General features: G+C 36.5%; 2 protein-coding genes across 3 annotated transcripts in view; one reads left to right on the forward strand and one right to left on the reverse strand.

Moving 5' to 3' along the window:
* Positions 1–7,499, forward strand: part of DPP4 (dipeptidyl peptidase 4) — an 82,417-nt gene extending 74,918 nt beyond the window's left edge. The window contains exon 26 of the mRNA XM_083865643.1: positions 7,341–7,499. Within this exon, the coding sequence (XP_083721769.1) occupies positions 7,341–7,346 (6 nt within the window). The 3' untranslated portion in view covers positions 7,347–7,499. The remainder of the gene's footprint in view (positions 1–7,340) is intronic.
* SLC4A10 (solute carrier family 4 member 10) overlaps positions 1–25,169 on the reverse strand; it is a 113,737-nt gene that overhangs the window by 32,648 nt on the left and 55,920 nt on the right. Inside the window, exons 6-14 of one of the 2 annotated variants that reach the window (XM_083865645.1) lie at positions 21,516–21,704; positions 11,217–11,305; positions 6,675–6,832; positions 4,831–4,918; positions 4,196–4,342; positions 3,528–3,628; positions 1,947–2,121; positions 1,628–1,761; positions 176–421 (exon numbers count right to left, since the gene is read on the reverse strand). In XM_083865645.1, coding sequence (XP_083721771.1) covers positions 176–421; positions 1,628–1,761; positions 1,947–2,121; positions 3,528–3,628; positions 4,196–4,342; positions 4,831–4,918; positions 6,675–6,832; positions 11,217–11,305; positions 21,516–21,704 — 1,327 coding nt within the window. Of the gene's footprint in view, positions 1–175; positions 422–1,627; positions 1,762–1,946; positions 2,122–3,527; positions 3,629–4,195; positions 4,343–4,830; positions 4,919–6,674; positions 6,833–11,216; positions 11,309–21,515; positions 21,705–25,169 lie in introns of both variants that reach the window. The other variant, XM_083865644.1, reaches the window with a different exon arrangement.

The raw sequence follows: 25,169 nt of genomic DNA on the forward strand, positions 1-25,169 counted from the left end.
CACATCCCTGCAGTAACTACTACTTCCATAAGAGAGCATAGTGACTGAATAGCTTCCCCAGGCTGCAAGTACTGCAAACTTTTCCTGCTGAGCTCCTTGCAGAGAAAACAACCTATGGAAAAAAAAAAAAAAAAACACCAAACCCTAAGAGTCTAATAGAAGAAATCTTACTTACGAGTACTTTGTCAGCAGCTCCAAATTATTATGCATGTTGATTGGATACGTCTCACTGAGATGAAACAGCTTCTCTAAGGCCTCATAAATGAAAATGATGCAGATAAGAGAAGCAAAGGCTTCTTCAGTAAAGCGGGTAATGTAGCAGACTAGGGAGCTTGCATCAGTTGCAACAAGGATGATGCACAGGATTGCAGTCCACAGCCCAATGCTGGCTCTCAGAGAAAGATATGACAACCCATACTCTCTAAAAAAAAAAAAAAAAAAAAAAAAAAAAAAATAATAATAATAATAATAATAAATTAACACACTGAACCTTTTGTCCACAGTAAATTGAAACAAGGCAGCGCCAAAATTTCCTTTCTGGGGACAGTCTGTATCAGAAATTATACTTACTGTGAACAGAAGATCCTATCAAGTCACCTCCTGACCAGAGCTCTTCCCCCAAATAGCAGGACACAAAGAGGTCTATCTCTACATGAGCAGCTTTGAGAGTAGTCACACACATGAAGTGTGTAAGGTCCACTCACTCTTTATCCCATATCCTGCTTTGTGAACAGCCAACACCTGCCAATTTCTTTTTAAGCCGTGAAAGAGTAGCTATAACAACTTTCATCAAAATTCTGTAAGCTTATTGCATATGATAATAGAGCTCCAAACACACCGTGTGACATTATCACAGCAAACTGAAAGGTCTGTCTGAAGGTGTGAGAAAATCTGAGTGCTAAGCAGGGTTTCTACTCTGTGTTGTGCAGGAGATCCTGGTACAGAAGTCCCTGTCACAGCAATGAGGCAGAAAAGCAGACTGGATGGCAGAGAAGCATGATGCCTTCCAAATGGAGACACAACTTTTACCCACATTGTGGCAGAGATATGTCAAGTACAGCACATTAGCCTAAATGTGGCTTTGCTGTCATGACACTTCACCCCTCCTCTGTCCAGGTGAGGGGATGGCATGGTCTGTATAGTGACTATTGAAAGAGGACACCACTTCTACTGCACTCACTTTCTTGGTGAGAAGCAGCACTTTTCAAGTCAGGGACAAGATAAACTAGATTTAAATGTATTATCTGAGTAGAGAATGATAAAATTAAAAAAAAAAATAAAAAAAAATTTAAAAAAAAAACCTAAAAAAAAAAAAAAAAAAACCACAAACAAACAAACAAACAAACAAAAAACTGAAGCTGTCATTCCCTTCAAAACAGCTGAGGGAAGAGAGAAGGGAGGAAGAAGAGCTTTAAAGCAACAAAAGCCCAAAATTTTAAAAAATTCATTTTTCTGCATTACCAATTCACTGCATAGTTTTTGGACTCTGCAACACAGAAGTTGTGTTGCAGAAGAAGGCAACAATTTATCTCATAGTGCACTGCTTAGGATTTCAACTTTGGGATAGGTAGTGTCTCTACTCTTACCTAACAAATGAAGGATGATGAATATCATGATCTTCACTTACTTGCAAAATTTGAATAAGATCTTTTCAAACACTAAAACGGGTCCTGTGCTGCCAAGTATAGTGAGAGGCTGTCCACCAAAAAGAGAGTAGGCAATTCCAGTCATGGATGCTCCAAACAGCGATTCTATTGCACTCTGAATATGATACAGAGAGAAGTGTCCATAAATTTTCAAACAGGTTCTTTTTGCAATGTCTTAGTCCATAGCCTTCTAAACATTGAAACACCAATATAAAAAGGTGATTCATGCAACAGTAAGGAAAAACTAACCGCAAAACTAGGAATGTAAGTTTGTTTTAAAAGTTCAGATTTAACACATACTATACGACCTTCAGTTGCTTCTCCCAGCAGACCACCAAATGTGATGACAGGAGACATGCAAGCACAGTAGAGAAACAAAAATGATGCCAGACACTGCAGACTGAGAGCATCCCTGAAGTCACTCCAGAAGAAGGGAGCTTTTCTTTTGATATCTAAAATTAATCCTCCAAAAAATCTAAAGAAAACACAGAAGAGCTCAAATTAATTAAGGTGGCACACAAAACTTTCTTCTACAGTATTGCTTCAACCACACTGCAGAGAAGCTACTGTTCCTTGATCAAATGATACATCATACTCTTATGTTTCACCCTTCATGAAAAAATGAGTTTAGAGGACATCTGCCTTTGTAACTTCAACCAGGAAATTATTGTGGTTTTAAAACAAACTTTCCATGTTTCTTTTATAAATTCTTCAACTAATCATCCAGACCCCGAAGTTCTGAACAGCAGCTTACTCCCATGCACTAAATCAAACTGCTTATTACATGAAATAATTCTTTACACTTGTTTAATTAGAGGGGAATCACGGTGCCTATTTGCTCACACATTTATATATAGAGTTTCACATTCTTTATTTGAGAACCTGTTCCTAAATACTCCTGATGACAGAAATGAATTACTACCATTTTTCAAGGACAAGAACTGTCATCTTTTGTCTTTTACACTGTGTCAGGTATAATCAAATATTTAGGAACAGACACTCCCTTACAAAATACCATACAGCTAAAATAAATAACCCCACAATGCTCTTTTCCTCACAGGCACACAATGTATCAGATTCTGCTGAAGTAAAGAAGGTGGTAAAGGTATAGTGCTACTACTTCCTAAATATTAAAACAATCCTTCAAAGCTGTCAATTAGCAGGTTCTCTGGTGAGAAAACAACTTCTAGCCAGACTGGCCATCATCTCCCCTGCCCCAGTGTGCACCAGCACTGCAGCTGAATCTTTAGCTTCATGCTAAAGGTAGGAACAATATTTAAATATCAGGAGGCAGCAAAGTAAAAGAAACATCTATTGCCCAACTACACTGCACTAAGGCAGCCACTGACAGCTGACTTAGACCACACCATATTAGATGAGAGAAAATAAGTATTCCTTGGGGCGAATCCTTCATTCTGATGTCTGTTGCAGCCATCAGGGTAACCACAAACTCATGCACCAGGACATATCATGGCTTACTGAGATAAAAAAGAAATACTAGAGCTGCACAACCCAGAAACTGCAACAACAAAACAGCTCTAAGTATTCATAACATATAGCACAATATTATACCAAGTTTTCCTTCATCCTGTATAAAACTGAGAACCTATCTTAATCAAGTTTAAGATAGGTCCGGCCTTTGTAAATATTAGAGAAAGGAGCTTGCCATAAATACAATGAGAAAACTCAAACCCCCTTGCCCTCCCCTGCCCTCTGCAAATGAGTATGTATTGTCTTCTTCAGCTACATGGCACATGCAAATCACAACAAATTCCTGAAAGAAATCACGTGCCAAGACACTTCTGAGAGAGAACCAGACCCTTGCGATTCCTTTTGAACGTCACTTTGAAAACTGAAGATTTTGAATATGTTTTCACTAACTTTCCAGTGCGTTGCAGTTCTGGACCAGAGTGTCCCCCAGGATGTTCTGCTTCCCCATGGGCTGCAGTTCCATTTGGCACTCCTGGGATCTTGCGCTTCTCCTACCAGAAGGAAAAGATATTTCTCATGGGTTTTAGCACTGAAACAGGCTCCGAAAGTTAAAAGCTTAAACATAAAAATTTTATTTTAAGATTCCTCAACATAACCTCCCAATAAGCTGTAGAAGAGTTCTATTACCAGACAGTTAATAGTAAAAATAATTGTGATTCTGTGAAATTTAAAGAATTGATCACAAAAAATCTTGTATCAAAAAACATTTTAAAGAGTAACAAGCTTTGATCAATGCTTGCAATAAACTTAAAACAAAAGCAAACCATGGCTATTTGGAATAATCAAGGATGCTTAAGGCTATTTATCCCTGAATTTATTATCTTTAGATACAACTGCCTGTATTTACTCAGGAGAGAACTAGTACTGAACTAAACCAAATGTCATCACTATACTGTATACTTGCAAGTCAACTGTTCTTCTAAAGAAAACTAACCTAAAATAAAAAGAAGGTGCAAAACATAGTGACTCTGCTCAATGCTAAATGAATGAGACTTAAATCTACATAATAAAAATTCATCATAACTTTTTAAATTGTCTGAATTTTACACTGTACGAACCTGAGAGGGAACATTTTTAGGTGGTTCTATTCGAATTGTTGGGTCCCACTCTCCAGGAGGGAGAACAGTAACCTGATCAAGAAACTCATCAATTCCAGACACCAAGTCATTGCGGTCTTTTGCTTTGTAAGCAACATCATGGAATACCTGTGAAAAATTGAGAAGTATGTGTGGGAGGAAAAAGAGATGGAAAAAGGAACTCTCTCTAAAATAAAGGCCCCTCTTCTCTGAAACAGAACACACTTTGTAAAGTTCCCACTGAACACACAATCTCAGCTTCAACTGAAAATAGCTTCTGGTACATAGTTCCCATAGAAATTCCAGCTGCTACAGAAAAAATATCCTTGTGCCTGCTAAATATTCCAGAGATTTTGCAGCTTAAACAAAATTAAATTCACTGCAAAGCAACTGCGTAAAATGGAACCTTATTGGTGAAGATATCCTCACTTGTGAATATTGTTTCTCATTTTGTTATCCCCTTACAGCAGCATAATCTGGGCTGTCACAGGACCATGAAATGAGCTAGAATGCTCGTTGTCATCACCAGAATGATTAGCCACGTTTCTTCTGAAGGATTGGAGATTCCCTATTACACCTCTTCAGTTAGTACAAAACTGAAGCACGAATAAAAATACCTCATCTGTCATTAGTGTTGCAATTGATCTTCCAATCTCATGGTATTGTTGGCCTTTACCCAGTGGTCCAAGAAGAATAAACAAAAATCTGCAAATTAAAGGCAAATTTGAGAAATTGTAAAGGATAGATGGTTGAAATTAACATAAATATTACAGATATATTTATCTAAAATGTGGACTAGAACAATCTCTCAGATAAACACTATATATAATCTCCCTCAAGATCATCACACATGCATTTAAACATGAAGCTCTGCTTAGAAAAAAAAAGTGAAAATAGCTTCCAAAAATATATCATAAGCTTAACAGTCAGCCTTGATTGAAACTACCAAAACTTCCTTACATAACAAACCTTAACTTACATAATAAATGTATGCAATTGCAATCTATGTACAGAACACATTCATTTATTTAATTCTGTTAATTCAACAAAACCATTATGGTTACATAAATTATTGCAATATTGAAGAAGTTAAATTAACCCAAATAAAAATAATTTTTAAATTATTTTTATTCCCATTAAGGCTCTGGACAGTCTGTACAAGAGGCTGTAGGCAAGTAAAGTTCTCTAAGAGGCAGAGGATCTGTTCAAATGAAATCACTAAAATTCTCAGTTTTGCTAAAATGCAAAAAACAACATTTTGATGTATATTACTGAATATTTTTTATATACACATTTTTGCTTAAAAAGAAAAACATTTAATTGTCCTAAATTGTAACTATTTAATTTTATTTTGACCAAAGATCAAGAAATCTGTTCTTTTCCTTTTGGTGCTCTTTTTTCTTGTGGGAATTCAGGGGAGGTAACAAGTAAAAGCTTTTTCCCAAGTCAACTCAGTCCCTCAATGTTTCTTATACACACAGAAAAACTAGAAAACATAAAAAAAGTAATATCCAAAGTAACTACAAAGTACAATTCAAAGAAAATAATACTGTTTATCTGGTTAGAAGCAAGGGTCTGAGTCTCAGCATTGCATTTCATAACCAGAGTGTCATATGTGTGTGTCTTGAGTGTCACAAACAACTGGAATACACTACTGCCTACTGTTGGAATTCTACCTTTATAGAAACTAGAAGAGAGAAGGGAAAAGAGAGACAGAACATGTGTACAAACATATGCACAAATTTTAAAAAAAGGGGGTGGAGGGGATATAGCAATAATAGTTAAGTAAGTGAACACATATGGGAGAATCACTCTGGAGTTTTGATCTGAATTAACCCCCTGCAGGACACAATGCAATCACAGATTTATCCCAATGCCCTCTATTTGAATACAAGGTCTATTTTAGACTTTTTTCCATTCCTCAGAATTTGTTTTCAGAATCAAAGTACTCCATCAAAAAAAGTTTCAACCTGGAAAATATTAATCTAATAAAAAATTGTGGTTAAAAGTCACATTCCTTACCATGCAAAGTAATCTTTTGAAGAAGTACAGATTTTTGAAGAACATACTTACAGTATATTCTCCATCCATTCACTCACTACCTCATTTTTTTTAAGTCCTGTACATAATTATGCAGTAGCACACAAGTAGTTTCAGTTTCAGATGAAATATTCTACGAAGCTGAATATTTCACCTTAGTATTTCATCTGGTGTAATACTTGTTTGTATGGGATAAACTGTGTGTTATAGCCTACATTTCTACATCTGTGAAGTTCTCACAAACCAGCATGTGTCTGAATATACCCATACATGATTTACAGGATGAGTGGAAGGCTGAGAGATGCCTCTGTTAAAGAGCAAACCTAATTCCTCACTCAGTAACTGGCAAAGCTGAGGGTCACATCACCCTGTCTCCACAAGGTACTCAGAGAAACACAAAGTAAAATCAGCCCAACTGTACCTGGTTGGAATTGGAACTTCAGCCAGTCCTGTAAGCAGCACTGCAGGAGACAACCGAACAAACGCCACAACAGCACGGTCCAGGAACTCGAGTTCACCAACTAAGATGTTTGATGCCTCAGCTCCAGGTGGTATCTTTTTCATGAAGTGTAGGTCAACCTGGGAAAAGTATAATAAATTACAACCTAAAAGTTACTCAAAGGGATTTTTTTCCCTCTGCTTTGTTGACAGAGACTTCCTGATCTATAACCTTAGCTATTTCAGTTACGCAGTTCCACTATTCTTGTCTGCTGAATAATTGTTTTTTTTAATTTTTTTAAAATAAAAATGCTTCTCTAAACCAAACTAGACAATTATTTGACTGATTTTTCTTGGAAACAAAGCACTGCAGAATTAATCTATAAAAACAACAAATCAAATTAAAAATATTTTTAAAAATATAGGATTAATTTCCTAGTAATGCTTTTTATCTATACTTGTAACAGCACGAATACTTGATAACAATCATAACAGTGGAAGAAATTAAGACACCTTATTTTTCCATAATTAATAATTCTGGAAATCGTTAATTCATAGCTCATAGTTGTTGTGTTATTATCTCACTAACACTAGATTCCACTACACGCAATTTTCCTTTTTCTACTCTGAGATGTATTTTTGATTTCAGATTTAACGGAGGACAGTTCCCCCTCTGCTGAAAGTAACAGAAAATAAGCTATCCTGAGCATTGACTGTCTCAAAAGCAAACTGAAAGAGCAAAGCAGAAGAAAAACTTTGGAATTTTAGACAGTAATGTTGTCTTTTGCAGGATGATAGAAAAACAGAGACACAGCTTCATCATTACTATAATAAGTTCAAGGTATTTGTGTAGGAATGTATGACTCCAGACTTTACTCTGTAACAGACTGATATGGAGTAATAAAGTATATAATGTATGTCTAATTTAATTATGCACCAGCATTGTCTACATTTCAAAATGCATGAATTTTGTCATTTGCTTTCCTTTTATTAATCTAAACACAACAACAGCAACCAAATCCAATATAAACTGTTAAAGTGGACCATTTTAATGTCTATCTTACAGCCATCTGTCAGTACTAGTTTGCATAGTTTTTGGTAATATTTAGAAAATTGTTTTCTTGCAAATGGCTCTGGCACTAAATCAGAATTCAGATATAACACAGTTGCCTGTGTAATGAAATCTTGGTTTGCTGAGATCACAAAGAGATATTTAATGCTTCCCTAAGCTACAAAGATGACTAAACACCTCACAAAGTTAAACAAGATCTACATCAACCTGGAAGGTTGGAGACCAAATACTTTTTCAAGGTATATTGAAAATTCTGTTCTCCACTCAAATCACAAAATAACTCTTCAGGATTAAACACATAACTAAGGTTCATTCTGCAGCTAATTTTGGTGTCACAGGTTACTTGTAATTGAGAAGAAGAAAGTAGTCTTTCAGGCATGTAGAAATGTGCATTCTGTGCTGAGTTTACCTTATGAATGGATGGATTAAACATTTAAATGCATCTAACATTTAATAATTAATGTAACATATACAATATGCTACAGTTGTGACATTGAGGTCTTCTAACATACAGATCACAAGATTCAAAGTTAAAATAAACATTCTGTCTCCTGTCTACCAGAAAGTATTCCCAGATATTTCCTGTATTATTTATCAGCTTGATATTCTAATACTGTCCAATATTGTTTTGGTAGTGAAGAGAGCCCCATTAAAACGGAATTGGCTGGCAGAGGAGCAAACTGAGCAAACACAGCCAAACCCCAAAGGTGCTGCTTTCACTGCATAGTGGGAGTGGAGCTGGTCCTGGCATGAATTTATGGCAGAGGCAGAAGCTACATATTTCGAATGCTTCATCTAATCTATCCATAATAAATCTCTTATCCCAGGTCTTTAGCTGGAGAGACCTGATGTGCATCTTAATCTGCACCCTAACCTGAGTCACATTCCTGACCTGGCCCTAAATAGCCCTGGCAAGGTCCAATTAAATATAAAAATAAATAAATAATGCAAAGGCCATGTCTCTCCAAGGCAACACAAACAAAGACTGAAGAGTGGTGGACATCTACCCTGAAACCAAACGTAAGTTGACATGAAGACAAACAAAATACCCACCACTCCTTCTTAGTAAAACATATTTATCAAATTTATTTATAAGCAGGGTCAACCAGCACTCAAAACAAGTCAGTTGCTTCACATGGCATTTGAAAGACCAAACTCTGTCAGAATGGGACAGGGGTTTGTCATAGAGCACAGGAATGTTGCCATGAGAGGGGATGTGGGTACAGTCTCTTTATACATTTTGTGTTCCAGGACAATTAATGTTTCCCTCAGTCTTTGGCATAAAAAGTAGAAATGAGCCAGATTAAGTTCTTAAACCATCATCCCCCATTCTGCTCAGACAGGGGGTAAAGTGGTGCTGTGACAAATCACCTCCACATCACCCTGAGAACACAAAGTCCTGGTGGTGGCAGCAGAGGAAGAGGAGTGACACATTTACAAACAGCACAAACCATCTCTCTCTCTATGCTACTGAAGTAACACTCAAGACAGCTTTCAGTGCCTGTCTCACATTTTTCATAGATAGATACCAATACAATCAACACAGTCTCAATGCTGTATGCAGACTAAGTCAGCTTTTTGAATCAACTCCAAATTTGGAATATTAGATGTAGCCCAAGGGAGACAGATTAGCAAGGAGAGAATATGTGAGGTAGCCAAAGGTGATTTTTTTGTAGAAGATAAATGAAATTAATATCTGGAACAAAATTAGAGCAAGAAATCATAATACTCAAGAGAAAATTAGTGTACTGCTCTACTTTCCTCTCAATCTGTGCATATAATTCCAATTATAACCATTGGGAGTTATTGCAATAGCACATTTCAAGGGGAAACTGCACTTATGCATCTTCAAAAGGATAAATGGATCTATTTAAAGTCAGTCAAAAAGAAAGGTATTAGATAACAATCCTTTACTGTTATTTCATTCCTCCTAACAAAAGTTGTTCCTTTAATATTCCTGACATCCTTGTTGGTATCCATCACTGCTGAGGTTAGAAAAAGATGAAATGTTGATTTCTTCCAGCTAGTTTAAATGGGAAGAGCTCTTTTGATCAGCAAAGCAGCAGCACTACAAAAACAATGAGTGAAGGATCAAATAATGCATTTCTCATTCTTGTTTAATACAAACAGAATTGCAGTTAGACAACTGACTGGGATTTGGATCCTAAAACAGTCAAAGCCACTGGAGAAATGTTCAAGAAAAGCACTACTGAAACTTAATGCCATTCCCTTCACTTCTGCATGGCTTAATTTTGAATAGAAAATTTTATTTGTATTTTATATCCTTTAAAATTTTACATGTTGATATTAGAACACTTGTAAAAACAGTTTTACTTACAGCTTTAATATAAATATCATGAAACCAATATTTTACTTGACTCTAAAGCATTATAATTTTAGTTTGAAATATGTTTAAAGGATTAACATTCAATTTTTAACAACCCGCCACTGTTTATAGATGTTCTTGCAGCCTCTACAGAAATGTGGTTCATAATACATTCCCAGTCAGCCTCCTTTTTTCTCACTGTCATTGACAAAGAGATCTGCTTCCCCTCTTATTTCAGCCATATACAATTCATGGTCTGGAATGTTCAGTCAAAAATTCAAATGATGCAAATAGCTACTGCTGCTAGGAAATAAGTCTGGCACCAGATGGAGCAATCACATAACTCTACTTTTAGCTCAGCTGCACTAACATTAAAATTCAACAGACTCAAAGTGCTGTTCTTGAGAATTTTGCTTTAAATCACCTTTCTTCACTTACTCAACCTTTGTTGCATTAATGTGTCAGCTGAAGTCATCCATCCCTGTCAGGCCTGTCATCTGCAGCCATTGTGACTGTCTTAGGTACATACAGATTTCTTACACAAATTAGGATTCTCCTTCACATTAAAGCTGAGAAGCTGTTTGCTTTTCTTTGCTATCTAACATTGAACTGTCATTGCAATCTCCACTACTGAACAGTTAACATCTTTTGTAAAGTGTACTGAAATATCTTGGCTTGCCAGAAGAATTAAGTTATAGGTTTACAGAAACACATTCTGTTTGAGACATCTGGAATCCACGACTTCAGGTTATAAAAAGCATAGTTTGCATTCATGCATCACTTTTACAGAAAGTAAAAATCTGAGGTAAATGTGAATTATAGGAATTCTGGATTACTTTTCTACTTAGATAATTTTCTGTTAATTTGTAAAATTTCCCCTACAAATATACACCTATGATATTAAATTTATCTGTGTTCCTAAACTGTGATTTCTTGTGACATATAATTTAGAAAGAAAATGTAAGATTATCTTTTGTCATACAGAAACTACTTCAGTGCACACAAAACTTCAATGCTTAAGTAAAATCTACACTTTATAGCTTTTCCTGACTCACATGGATTCATTTTATTTCATTTTAAATATATTTTTGGTAGCCAAGAAGTTCTCACCATCAGTGAACACTTACCTTGCTAAAGTCAACAGTGCTGTTTTCTCTGCTCACATCATTTTTGTTTTCAATACAGGCTGGAGTAGCCTGTGGGGAAACCACCTGACCTGCTAAAAAAAGTATCATTATTACAGAATACTAACAGTTCTATAAAGAAAGCAACATCTAATGACACAATAATTAGACCTCTGCATACATTTCATATCATAGATATATGATACACCTAAACATGGCATTTTAATTAATAACTTATTTAGAATAGCACATTCTCAAAAGACAGATTATTCATCATGTGCAGTTAGGAATATGAGAAGGTAATTTAGAAAATATAAACTATACTATTAGAAGATATTAGAAAACAAAATTTCTATACCAATTAAAGCACACAATTCTAAAGATATACATTTGGGGAAAGTCTCACCTTCACATAGCTTTTGTAAATAATTTGAGGAGCTGCCAGTTTTGGGCAATATCTGTCTACAAAAGTAATCTTCATTGATTTAAATAAGATTTTGAATTTTTACAAAGTTACTCATGTGTATAAGAATATCCTGATTATAACAACTACAAAAAAACAACATTAAAGTGGACTGGTATAAAAATAAATATATGGGAAATTAACTGATTTTTAAGCTCAGTATTGAAAAATGTGATTATGGACACGTATAAAACAAATGTCTGAGCAAACAAATTTTCAAAAAAATTCCAGTGAGAATTTAGTAAAATATTTTAAAGACTTTTTAAAAACATCTCAAATGAGAAATGTTTAAATACACCTCAGTCTTGTGGAAACAACGAGCAAGTCTTTTGACCAAAAAAAATTTTCCAACGAAAGCTCAAAAGGAAAAAACAGAGTCAAGTAACAAGTCTATGCCATTCAAAACATATTTTTACTTAATGCCAGCATTGCCCCTGCCCATGGCCAGAGCCCACCGTGCACACACAGAGGGTGTGGGGCTGGCAGCAGGGCAGCACACAAACCCCACAGGGGCACAGGCCATGCCCTGCTTGCCTTCACTCCTTCTCCCCCTCTGGCAAGTCAGAAGCTACACACAGCTCTGAACACCACAATAAAGTACAAGAGAAAGTACCAAATACACGAGCCAACTATCTCTTACTGCCCTAACACATACCCAGGAATAACTGCAGAGTCCAACTGGCCCAGAGTCAGCATCTCGTGCCCAGCATATATTTGTTTCCATAGCGAATAAAGTCTCTCATATGACTGAGAAATGATGATGTGAAAACATTGGTTCTGGTGAAAATCAACCTAAACTTGCACAGTAACAAAGACCATATGTTCATGATATTTGAAGATGAAGACAGTCAGAAAGTCCTAAGCTAGGCACATTGTCTGGGCAATTCCAAAAGCCACAGAGTGGCCCTTACTCTGCTGAGACTGACCCCTGCAACCTGGGCACATCCTCAGGACACTGAGCACTGCACAGGATTCAGCCTGAACAGGACCAGAGACTTGAAAGAGCGCCTCAGCCACTGCCAACATGCTGAAGTATCCAGTTTCTGTCACAGCTGAGCAACACAGGATCCCTGACTGTCTGGTCATTAATTCCCAGTTGAAACACTTGCTCAAGGAAAATGCTGGTTTTCATGAAAATCAACATGTCATTTTCCACTAGACAAATCTCCCATGACACAAAACAGGTTTCAGACTCATGTGTGCATCCTGGCAGCACAGACAGAGATACTGTGCTTTGCTTAGGTAGCACAGTAACAGAATGTTTAAAAAGATACTGCTAGAAATCTTACTATTAAATGTATATATCTTTAAACTGCAGGTATTTCCATTTTTCTCTCTGATTCAGGACAAGGACAGATCAAAATAAGAATAGAAATCAGGGCTTTTGTTCAGCTCTACAGTGAAATAAACAGAGAATGGCAAACAGACATGACAAGCATGTTAATTTAAGCAACTAGAATAAAAATAAAGTCAGGATTAAAATTTACATATGACAAAAATAAAGGATTGATTTTAGAAATACACATATTATTGTGAATTAAAGGAATTCATATAAAAAGAGGCTATTAATTCCTAAATGTCACAGGAGACAACTTTTGCAAAACAGAAGCCAGAAATTATTACATATGCAAGGTATTTATAAACAGACATTCAATTTGTCTGTTTTAATTAGAACTAAAAGAAAAACAGAGTTCCATCATTGTTACACCATCATTGTTACAATATGTATTCCAGTGCTCTACTTCACATTGTAATTCTTTTTCTGTATTGTTTATTTAGCAGTCCTTCATTCATTTTTACAGGAATCATCCTGTAGGATTACAGCTATTTAAATCATTAACATAAAATTATATAAATTTTATTTCTGTTCTATTTTGGACATTTTATTAATGTGACAAAAAAGAAAACCCTTCCACTTATTCAAATAGAGAAGGCATAAAGTGCTCAGGGAAAGTTTCTGTTTTAACTTACTCCCAAGAAAACCTAAAAGCTAGTAATATAAAACCTGCTGATTCTTCTTTTTTTTTTTTTTTACACACTCCTCTATAACCTAGGATGTATGAAAAGGGAAATAGTTGTTATAATTACTCATACTAATATACATATTACATTATAAAGAAATTACAGTAAAGTAACAGAAATAGTAGTTCATTATCTTTCTCTTGCTAATTAGGCATTTACACATTTTTTCTGGACCCAAAAATTCAAGAAAATGAGAGCGGATATATCTGCCAGAGAAAAAAATACTGACCAACAAAGGAGTCAAAGCATGGACCACCTGTTTAAATACTGAATTTTTAACATCATAATTGGAGGTGTCAAAAGCAATCAGCATAGCAGTACAGAGGACTTTTAAACATTGTGTCCACTTTTCTTTTAGGAGAAAAATATGTAAAAATATACATATAAGGAATAAAAAGCCAGTAAGTATGTGAAGTTTTTAAGAATAGCATATGTTCTTTTTCTGTGCCAACAGAAGACCTCAAACTTTGATTTACCCATATGCTGGAGTAATCTGAAAGAACACAAGTTTTACCTTGAGGCAGAAAGACATGTTTAAATAGCTCTACAACTTAAGACAGCTTTCTGGATCATGGAACAACAAGTTTGGGTTTTTTACTGTATTGAGTAACAATCAAAGATACAAGGTAGAGACAACAGGTAATCTCTTTTCACAAAAAAAATCCCACAAAAGTAACCCCAAACTTCAGCCAGATTTTAAAGCAAAATGCTCATTTACATGTTGTATGGGTTAAATACAGAATTTTATTCTTCAAAAGTAAAATGTAATACTTTGAGTCATTGTAAAGCTGAAGCCTTGATTTATCCTGTAGTCCACCTACATAAAGCACGTGAAGAGCTGCATTCTTCAAGAATCCAGAGCCATTCAAACAATTTTAAGCACCAAATGCACAATGTGATATCATTGAAGTAGCCAGGGTACATAGAAAAGAACTTAATACATAACAGATAAAACTATGCTATAATTGGTGTAACAGCTTTTCTATGTAATAAAACGCCAATATCTGTGCAGTTTTAAAACTGTGTTTTAAAAAAATTGCATATATTAAAAAAAAATGTCTTTTCAGATAATGTGAAATTGCTGGAGCTTTGACGAGAGCAAGAATTCACACAGAAAACACTCTTTCATGCAAAGTCAAGCCACTTATAAATCAAAATAAGGTTTACATTTGTTACAGTAACAGAAGTTTGAATTTCCAAATACAGTTTGGCATTTTTGAGATAGTTAGTCCTGGCAAATTTAAAAAAAAAAATTAATCCCAGTAAATTAATGTCACATGTAACATATTCTTCCTCCCTAAAATGTAGAATTTATGATATTAAAGTATGTGCATTGTAGTTATTAGTTATTACTCAAAATTCAAGATATCTCTAGAACATCAATGACAAAAATGCAGAACAATATAGTCCCAGACACAAATCACTCCTAATGGAAACAAACTGGATGCAACCAACACATCAAAGAAACTAAACCAGAAAAGAAGTTGCTTGTTTTTCTAAACCATACATATTTCTTCCCATTCAGAAAAAAAAGAAATAATCCTGGTTTTCAAACTTCTTCAATCTTCAGACTTTTCACTGCAACTAGTCACCAATATTCCAAATCTAAATGCACAACAATGTCCTGACCAAAACTCAAAGACTGAAACCCAGTAAGTTTTCTTAAGTATATGATAAATTTCTAATATAATAGAGCAGTGACAGCATCTCTGCAGGATGAATTGTGTGTGTGCCCTCAGGCCTCTTGATGAACAACATTTTTAACCAGTGGAGAATCGTGTCACTCCCATTGTACCTGTGTAGCCAGAAGGAGATTCGGTGTTCACTACTGATATGCAATTTAAGAGGATGAGGAAGAAGTCACTTAAGCTGTTTTTCTAATGCTAGGCCTGAATATCTCAAGCACAAATCACATGAATTCATGCAATATAAACTAAAACGCTGTGATTTGCAATTTTATAAATTGATGTAAGAAAATGAACTTATAAAGAAATGCACTGCCCCCCCCCCACCAAAGCAAAAAATTCCACACAAACTTCTCTTCAGTGTGCCACAGTTGCAGACAAAGGCCTGAGGTATCTTTTTAAATCACTATAGCAAGAAGTTGCATGCTGACAAGAAACTGAGATGAAGACATGAGTGTACATTTGAAATGATCTGAAGCCCAAGCAAGAATAGGTATTTATACTACCTCTGAACCTTCAGGGAGTTTACAGAACCCAAAGGATAGGAGATGAGGAAGATACAGAGATGAGATGAGCCTGTTAGGGACAGACACAACAAAGACAGAGCAAAATAAAGAAATACAAAGATGAATGATACAGTTTTATACATATAGATTACACATTTTATCATGAGTACAAGGAAATGTGGAGAAAGAAAGAATAAATATCAGATGAAAATGTCCAAAATTATAAGTTATATTTTAGTAGTATAAAAACCTGTGGAAAATACAATCTGATTAAAATATATACATTTGAGAAGAATCTAAAACGAGAAATAAAGCATTAGCAACTCTAAGGCAGAATTAACTATCTTTGAGTTTGTCTACTCCCCTGATCCAGATCCAATTCTTCAGAAAACTCATAAGTATATTGATGGCATTGGTTGAGATTTACTTCCAAAATGAAAGTGTATGGTCATGTACTTCAGAAGGTCCCCACCCTTTTCTTGGGGCTCCAGGTCATGCCCACCTTTCTCCATATGATAGTATTGACAGGAGAGATTCACCTGCTGTAAGGTCGCTCCGAGTTATGGCATAAATCCTTGAATTGATCTTTAGAAAAGATTGGGAAACTAAAGAAGGTCAACTAGCACCATAATAGACTGAGAATTTTCACTTCCCAGGATACTAAAGGACACTATCCCAAATTAGGACAAGCATAGATTCCAATACCTCTCCCCCCATCATACTAATTGAAATAACAGGGAAAAGCTTTAAAAAATAACATGTCAAAATGAACAGTTTCAGCAGCTCATGCCATTAACTCTAGAGATCCCAAATCTAATTTGCCATTGCTTTCTCCAAGCTCTTTGGAATACCAATAAACCTCTGCTTGGAATTTCAGAATTTCTCAGAATCAGACATGATGTGTGGTGTAACCCAATTTTTACACTAAAATGTGCCTGCTCTGATGTCAAGGGAGAAGAAGGTCTTAAAAATGGCATAAGTATGGAACAGAAAACAGGCATAAGATCATATTATTGTGGATAAAGAACACTTCAGCAAGGTGCATGACAATACAAGTACCTTAGCCTGCCATACTCCTCTGCCAAGTTCCCTCCTCTTGGACTTTAACCAGTGTAAGGCCTGCTAGATTTCATTTTATATACATATACATCCATATATAAATATGAAACATATACATCCCTTAAACTAAAAGTGAAATAGCCAGTCAAAACCCTTAAATGCTTACATGATGAAAACTTCTTTTCCTAACTACAGTTTCACAGAATTGGTTATTTTCTCATGCCACACGTGCTTACACTCTGAATTTCAGAACCTCTTTTATAAAAGGGGAGAGGCTTATGAAATTATTTTAGCATTCCTCTTGAACAGAGAGGTGTCATATATTTGCAGTTGTCTTTGGCTTTTTAGACCATGCCACGTGAATTTACGAACATAGCTCTGAGGTATCAGAGTGTGAACCTACTCATCTCAATAAAAATAGGTTAAATTGCTTTATAAAGCAAACTTTCTAAAGATGATTTACCAATTTAAAAAATTCACATTTTTACCTGGCTTTTACAGTATTTATGCTAAAATCACTTGCCACCTTCTATTTTGGGTATTTTGTGTCAAATTGGCCTATTAAAAAAAAATCATTTTTCCTGCTCTTATGCCAAATTTGACTGTCGTTTTTTATTGGAACATCAAAAGCAGGCTTTTAATTCTCACAGTTTTGATGCCTAATGAAAAGTGAAAGTTAAACACAGCATGGCAGCATTAAAAATGCATGGTAAATCCATAGCACCCTGACATCTTAGCCCTGCAGAGGATGTGAAGAAAAGCCATTGTAAACAAAAGATAATACTACTAAATACAAAGCAAATTAATTAGATGGTCTGACAGACTCATAAACAAAGAAAAATGGAAGGAGAACATATGTACAGCTATCTTCCAGCAAAGATATCACAATGGCCTGTCAGTGGTGCTGCCATATATTGAATTAATTTATGTATTCATTTTCAGACTTTGCTCCTGAACATCCGAAAATTGACACATTGATAAGCTACTATTGTCAAGAACTTGGACAAAGAAGGGAGTTTGAATCCTCAGCTGTACCACATAACCCACAGATCAGGGACTTAGGGCTCTGAATCACCTCTTTTACAATCAACAGACTGCTACGGGTTGTTTCCAACTCAACTGTCTAACACTAAGCCCAAATCCACCCAAAGAGAGAACTTCCTTTTGTGCAGAAAAAGCATCCAAGCTCTCCCATCTCATTTCAGCAGGAACAAGAAGTCCTCCTAAAGCTGCTGGCATGGGCTCTTTATCAAAACTCCTGTCTCTGATAGGGCTGAACTGGGCTCTAAGTTCAGCAGCAGTACCTGAGATGATCTGTTTCTGTCCCTGCAGTCTCCTAGGAATTTATCATCCAGAAAGTAAAAGTAGCAATATTTTGAATCCTTCTTTTTATTCAAAGGAGGGAAAAATACTGCTACTAATGGCAATATTAGAAACATCTTACCTTCATACACTCTACACAATGTTTGTGGACAAATGGGAATAACCTGATTAAAAGGATGCCTTGAATGCATTTGACCAGTTTATCCTCAAGAAACAAGATGTGTCTTACAGTGCTCTCTTGGACAATAATATAAGTTGTTTATATATTTTAATTTTTCTTCCTTTTACACACATCCAGGTTTTGTTTTTACATGATTCAAACTTATATTTTAACAACTCATTTTTATATTACTATGAGTAGCTTGTAAAGACTCCATGGCAATCTATAAAGAAACATATAGCTGAGTGAGCCTAACACTGTAACTGGACTCCAGCCTTTGGGAGGCACTTGCAGAGAAAATTATCAGATACCTCACTGCTACCCCTGGTCAAGCTTCCAAGAACAGCAGAGTTCCTGACAGCTGAAATGTCACAAAAGATGAGATGTACATGTTCCTGCAAGAGGATTTCAGTGCAGATTCCTACCTAATTTACACACCACATACACTTGCAAGTTACACAGGGTGAGGAAATAACTAAGAGTATGGCAGAAGAGGTACAGTTAGTGTACCTGAAACTAGGCAGCTCTCCAGAATTCTCTTTTTTCCCACTTTTTAAATCCTGGAGTACTCAGGCAATACTTGCCACTCAGACCCCTGAGCTGCTTATTTGTAGTAGTCTTGAAAAGAGAAAAAATTCTAGTTCCTTTTAAAACAAAAAAATTAGACTAGATTTTCCTTGTCTAAAGCTAATACTACCTTCAATGCAATTCAGGCAATAAAATAAGATTCAGACCTTTTAATGTAACAGGGCAATGGACGATAAAAGAAAAACCTCGAATAAACAAATCTTCCTTGTTTAATCACAGGGCCATTATCAATTTTGAAGAAGCCAATGCAGGAGACTTCCAAACATGCATTAGCACTTAAAGGATGCAAGTAGAAGAACAAAGCTTCAAACTGATTAAAAAACATCTCTGTCCAAAAAGTTCATGCTTAGAACTTTTCATTGTAATTTAGATAGAAATCCAATATACTTTCATATAAGCATCCCTAAAATTACTGAATCTCTCTCTACATGTTATTCTATTTTGTACATACATATATAATTTCTGTCTATTGGTATATTTCATTAAATTAACACAGTAAAAGTGACTAAGACTTTTTTTAACAGAGGTCAGAGTACTCTGAGACATTTCTACATGAGCACATGAACTATGCATTTGACTTTTTTTTTTCATCTTGCAAAATAGGGACAGACAAATGAAAAACTGTAAGAATATGTCTCCCTACTTAAGAGAATCACTGAACTACTGAGTACATAAAATTAGTGTGCTTAATGTGGACTTAGATGCTATCCTGATAAGAATTTATTTGGGGGGGGGGGGCGGAATTTAGGAAGAGCTAGGAAGTTTGCCAGAAGAAACTTGGGCAAAAGCAAGATGTTTCTGGAGTGGATTACTGCATCAGTTCCACTAACTAGACACAGAAAGTTACTGCAATTGAGTTCATGATATTTTCAGCTTGCCCTGAAGGTTCTTCTTAAGGCAACTAATGCCTATTCATTACATAAGATCTAGCGCAAAAAGCTTAATGGAATGCAAGCTGCCATCTTACACCCTGTGAAAATTAAGTACAGGATCATTATGCCATTAACTTTCTCTGGTGTCTCCTAAATATCTGTTTAAAGTCATCAGCAAAAGCTGTATAAATCACCAAGAAAGTTGTCTTTAAAAGGATGGCAATCACAATCATCTGACTTATATTTACTCTTGTGCAGCCACATGCATAATCACACACATCTTAGTAAATATTATTTTTTCTTACTCTTAAAATGATACTTTGACACAATTAAAGTTTCTATTTGATATCCTCATCAGATGAAATTATATGTTGCCTTTTAGGTCTGAGAATCTTCCCCAGGGAAGCAACTAGATTTAGATCTCTTAAAACTTTATATGGCAATGACTGAAACAAAAGCTTCTTCCTTGAAATCAAGTTAACCTTTATACTGACAGCCCCATCTTTCCAGATCAGCCACACAACTACTCTGCTTTTCTGTCCTATGCCTCAGAGCACACAGATTTCTCTTGCAATCCTGACCGTCTCTGTGCTATGGCTGTTCCCTCACTCCCCACTTCCCAAGGTGATAGGGGAGCTCTGACACAGAGTGACAGCAGAAGAGACCAAGATTTCACTACAGTTAAGATGATTTCTGGAATAAGAGTTAACTGAAAAATATTTCCAAAATTTGGCTGCAAATTTCATAACACAGACTTTTGTTAATGCAAATAAGGAAGGGGCAATAAGAAATGATCTTTCATTACAATGACCTGCAGCAATTACACACCTTGTAAGGTCTTCTGTAAAAGCACAAAAAACAAAAAAGTTATGCCAATATTTTACTCTAGAACCATCCTGCAAAGATTTCTCATTTGCATTATCCTGATTTTCCCAAAAGGGATTTTCTGAAAGAACAAGGTACAGCTTTTGTGACATCTCTTCAACAGTGTCATCTTGAAATGTTTGCCTCATTTTTCCACCCCTCAAACTCACCCATAAAATCTGAAGCAGCAGTTGAACTCTAGCTAAGGCATACACTACTGTAGACTTAGAAACTATTTCAACAATCCACTACATTTTTATTAAACAGGTCCTGGATAGTCAACAGAAGTCAAACATAGTCCTACCACATTCCTGGCACTGATGGAGCCTGTCCAGTTCAGAACAACTCTGAAGTTGTTCTGAACTGCAGAGACGCTGAAGGTCAGTCTGAGAATTGCACAGAAAACACCTAAAGCACACCTAAGCTGCACTGGAAATAATATGCCATACCAGTTACATAGGATGTTGTGGCACACCAGCACAGTTTCTAACACCTCAGCTAGTTCCCTTGAATAGCTCTGCCCATTCCTGAGTATCCCTCAGCTAGTTCCCTTGAATAGCTCATCCCCTCCCACCAAATTTTAAATTTGAGCGGATATATTTCTGAATGCATAAGAGGAGCCACTCTCAAGCAAAAAGTACCATTTTTACAGGGTAGCTTTCCAAAGCAGAATCACACTGTTAAGCTGTGGGTACAAAGTACATGCAATGCCTAATAGGCAGATGCAATTGAAGGCTGAAAATGCAAAATAAAGCATTACCATTTTTATCCATGGAATGGGGCTCAGACTGCTTCTTTCCAATATCAGCAAAGGATCTTACAATTGGGATCCTGTTGCTCAGCTTCTTCTGGTTCTGATGGTGATGCTGTTTCAGTAATGCCTCATGCACTCTGTGACGAACATCCTCACTGAGCTGCCCAGAACCCACCTGCTGGTCCAAAATCATATCTGAAAATACATACATAAACACAATAAAAGAGGGGAAAGAGGAAACATTTTATCTTTTAAATTGCAATAATAATGATTAGTACCCTATAGGATTACAAATGAAATGCACCAGTTCCTTTAACGCAACACAATTAAATGCAAGTTTTATCTAGAAGTGTTTCACTCTTGAGGAGAGAGAGACAGGGGAAGGGAGAAAAGAATGCCATTAATACTAAAAAATCCTCAAAAAATTATGCAGTTCACAAATTAAGGTCACCTATGCAATGACTTTGAAGTCAGTCCTTAAGCACTCTAGCATATAACATATTTAAATCCAGGGTTATGATGTGTATATAAGATGTCCTTTTTTTCCAAATAACCCCTATTCTATTTCCTACAAAGGGCTGGCATGCTGTGAGGAAACAATTTTTTTATTCCCTTTGTACTTACCAGAGGAGATGACAGTCTTTCTTTCCTGTAACTATAATTACAATACCTTCAGTGCAATACAAAGAAAGGTAAGGTAAGACCATACAGAAAAATTGCTGCATAACTTGTCGATACCAAACAGAATCTATTTCTACTGACAGATGTACATGTTCCTGCAAGATCCATCCCCTCTAAGAAATTACACTAATTTTTGCAGTGCACTAGCAGAAAATAGTCTAATGTATTCATATTCAACACTATTTGTACATACACAGCCGTTCCTCTAGGAAGGTGACACAGCCCAGTGAGGTGCTTTTACATCGAAGCACACAGAATGGACAAAAAACAGAAGTTGGAAGCCACTGTGCTGCTGGAAAGTTATGACCTTGGTGCCATTACTGACATTTGTGGGGCAAATTCCACAACTGGAGTGTGGCCATTGACAGCTACAGGCTGTTCACAAGAGACAGGAAAGGAAGGAGAGGCTGAGGAGTCACCCTCTACATCCAGACAGGGATTAAGCATGAGGAGCTGTCTCTGAAGAACAGCTACAAGCAGAGGTAAAAATGAGACAGAGGCACGAAAGGGAACTTCACAGTGGTGGTTTACACAACAGGTCAAGGGGAGCTTCACACACCAAGCTCCAGGCTGAGAGAACTTGGATTGAGCCTGGAAAAGAGCAGGCTTTGGGATGACCTAATTGCAGCCTTCCAGTACCTAAAGGGAGTTTACAGTAAGGATAGGGCAAGACTGCCTACAAGAGCACGTACTGACAGGACTAGGGGTAATGGATTTAAATTGAGATTAGTTTTAGATTATTAGGAAAAAATTCTTTACTGTGAGGGGGGTTGAGGCACTGCCACAGGTTGCCCAGGGAAACTGGATGGATGCCCCATCCCTGGAGGTGCTCCAGGCAAGGCTGGATGGGGCTCTGAGCAACCTGGTCTACTTAAAGCTGTTCCTGCCTACAGTAGGGAGACTGGAACTAGATTATCTTTATGGTTCCCTTCCAACCCACACCACTCCATGATTCCATGATTCTTTGATTCTATGACACGCATTATGTGTTTCAAATGGGAAAGAATTGTTGAGAATTTTGTGGGATTTTTTTATTACTATAATTTGGGGAAATACTGCTACCAACAGAAATTATGCTTAACAGAAAAATAAAGAACAAAAGAATTCTGTATCAAAGCATGTATAACAGCATTTAAGTACACACTGCCCTTGTATATCAATTGGAAGAAACTGTACTGCACAAAAATAGTGATATAATACGCTGAGTCCAAAACTCCTTGTACTGAAAATTCAGACAGCTCATGATTCTGTGCTGGAGTCAGATTCATATCTGCCAGTAAACTCAGTGGAAAAGCAAGCAGAGCAGGAAAAATAAAAAGCAGATGCATCATCAGTAGAGAAATCATTTGTCATGTCTTTGATAACGGCCAAGAGCAACAGAAGAGAGATAATAAAAGGCATTAAATAACTATGGTTAAAAGCAGAGTTTAATTGCTAACAGTCACCTATGCGCTGTATATACACAAGTCCTTCTGAAGTTCTCAGTATCAACATAACAAACCAATATATCACACACCTACTTGAGAGCTGAACAAGAAGAAACCTGCAAGTTTCCCTTGTGATGGAGAGTCTACCAATGACTCTACATCTCTACATTGACACACACACAGAAAGACAAGGATGATGTCCAGGTAAATGCAGCTGCCAACAGATGCAACCATGAGGATGTATCCAGAGCTTTGCAATGAAGAATCAGGCAAGAGGTTTTCAATGTTGTACTGGATCCCACCCCCAGCATTCTGTGCAATATCAACAACAGGGCTGACCAAACAGCTCATACCAAGGAGTAATGTTGCCCCATATTGTTCCCAAACTTGTAAACTCTGTCTTCTGGGTGCTTCACCTGAGCCTGAAGGGAACTTCTATCTCCAGGGTTAACTCAAACACCATTAGGTCAGTTATCGCTGTACTCTCAGTCTAGACAGAGGCACTTTCTTAATCACTCTAGACCCTAATGAAAGAGAGAGGGAGGCATAGTAACAAGACACGACAGAAAGCCAAAGAGAGGGTAACACAAGTTTACAGAAAGTCTTCAGTAGAATATTTTAAGGAGACAAGAATTTGCAGCACATGAAAACTAGAAACCAGTCTCCTGCTCCAAGAAAAATATTTATTTTCCTCCTCTATTGCCTTTTGAGACATGCCTCATGCCTCTGCCCTAAGGATACAACTGTCTTGCCTTTAGACACCCTTAGTACATGAATCCAAAGGAACAGCTGAAAAAAAGGATTCCTCTGGGACAGGTAAATTTAGGGTCATCCCCTTGCTTACAGATAAGTGGAACTCTACTTGCATGGTGTCATTCCTGGAATAACAGCATATTCCACATTAAATATTAAAATATATTAGTGGCTGAGGATGATGTCATTTAAGGTTTTAAATTTAGGAGAGAAAATTACAGGAAAGAGAAAATCAAATCCCTAGCCTCTTCCTTTCCCTAGGATGCTCTTCTAGACTTGTAAACAGCCACAGAAGCCAGAGTTGGTGCCAATGTGGTGACTAACAATTTTTACTTCCTGCCAGAAATAAGAAAGTGGTTTACCTTGAGCTTTTTTGTGTTTTTTTACCATGACTTCCCTTTACTGTAGCACTGCTACCACATGTAATAAGGGAAGATGCATTCAGTTTTGGAAAGAGTGCAGATGTGCTTTCTTGCCTTGATATTTCCCTCCAGCTGTTATTCTTTGAACACAGACTCAGTTGCTGTAGTAGCTGCAGGAGCTGAAATACAGTCAAATTTCTGACAGACTGCCTTATTTTGACCCTTTTTTTCAAGCCCTGCAAAGATGTGAGCTGGAGTAAGAAAGACTGTGTGCATCCACACCTTTCATTATGGGATTCCTTTTCAGTTTCTTCCCAAGCTTCTCAAAATACTTTTTAAAAGCCCAGGCCCCTGCAGTATCAGTAACACCCTTAATTGCAAAGACAGCCTTGAAAACAAGAGCAGCATAGTTAAAGTCCAAAAATAAACAGCCAAAA

This window comes from Zosterops lateralis (genome assembly GCF_965231275.1).
Source record: "Zosterops lateralis genome assembly, chromosome: 7".
Lineage (NCBI taxonomy): Eukaryota > Metazoa > Chordata > Aves > Passeriformes > Zosteropidae > Zosterops > Zosterops lateralis.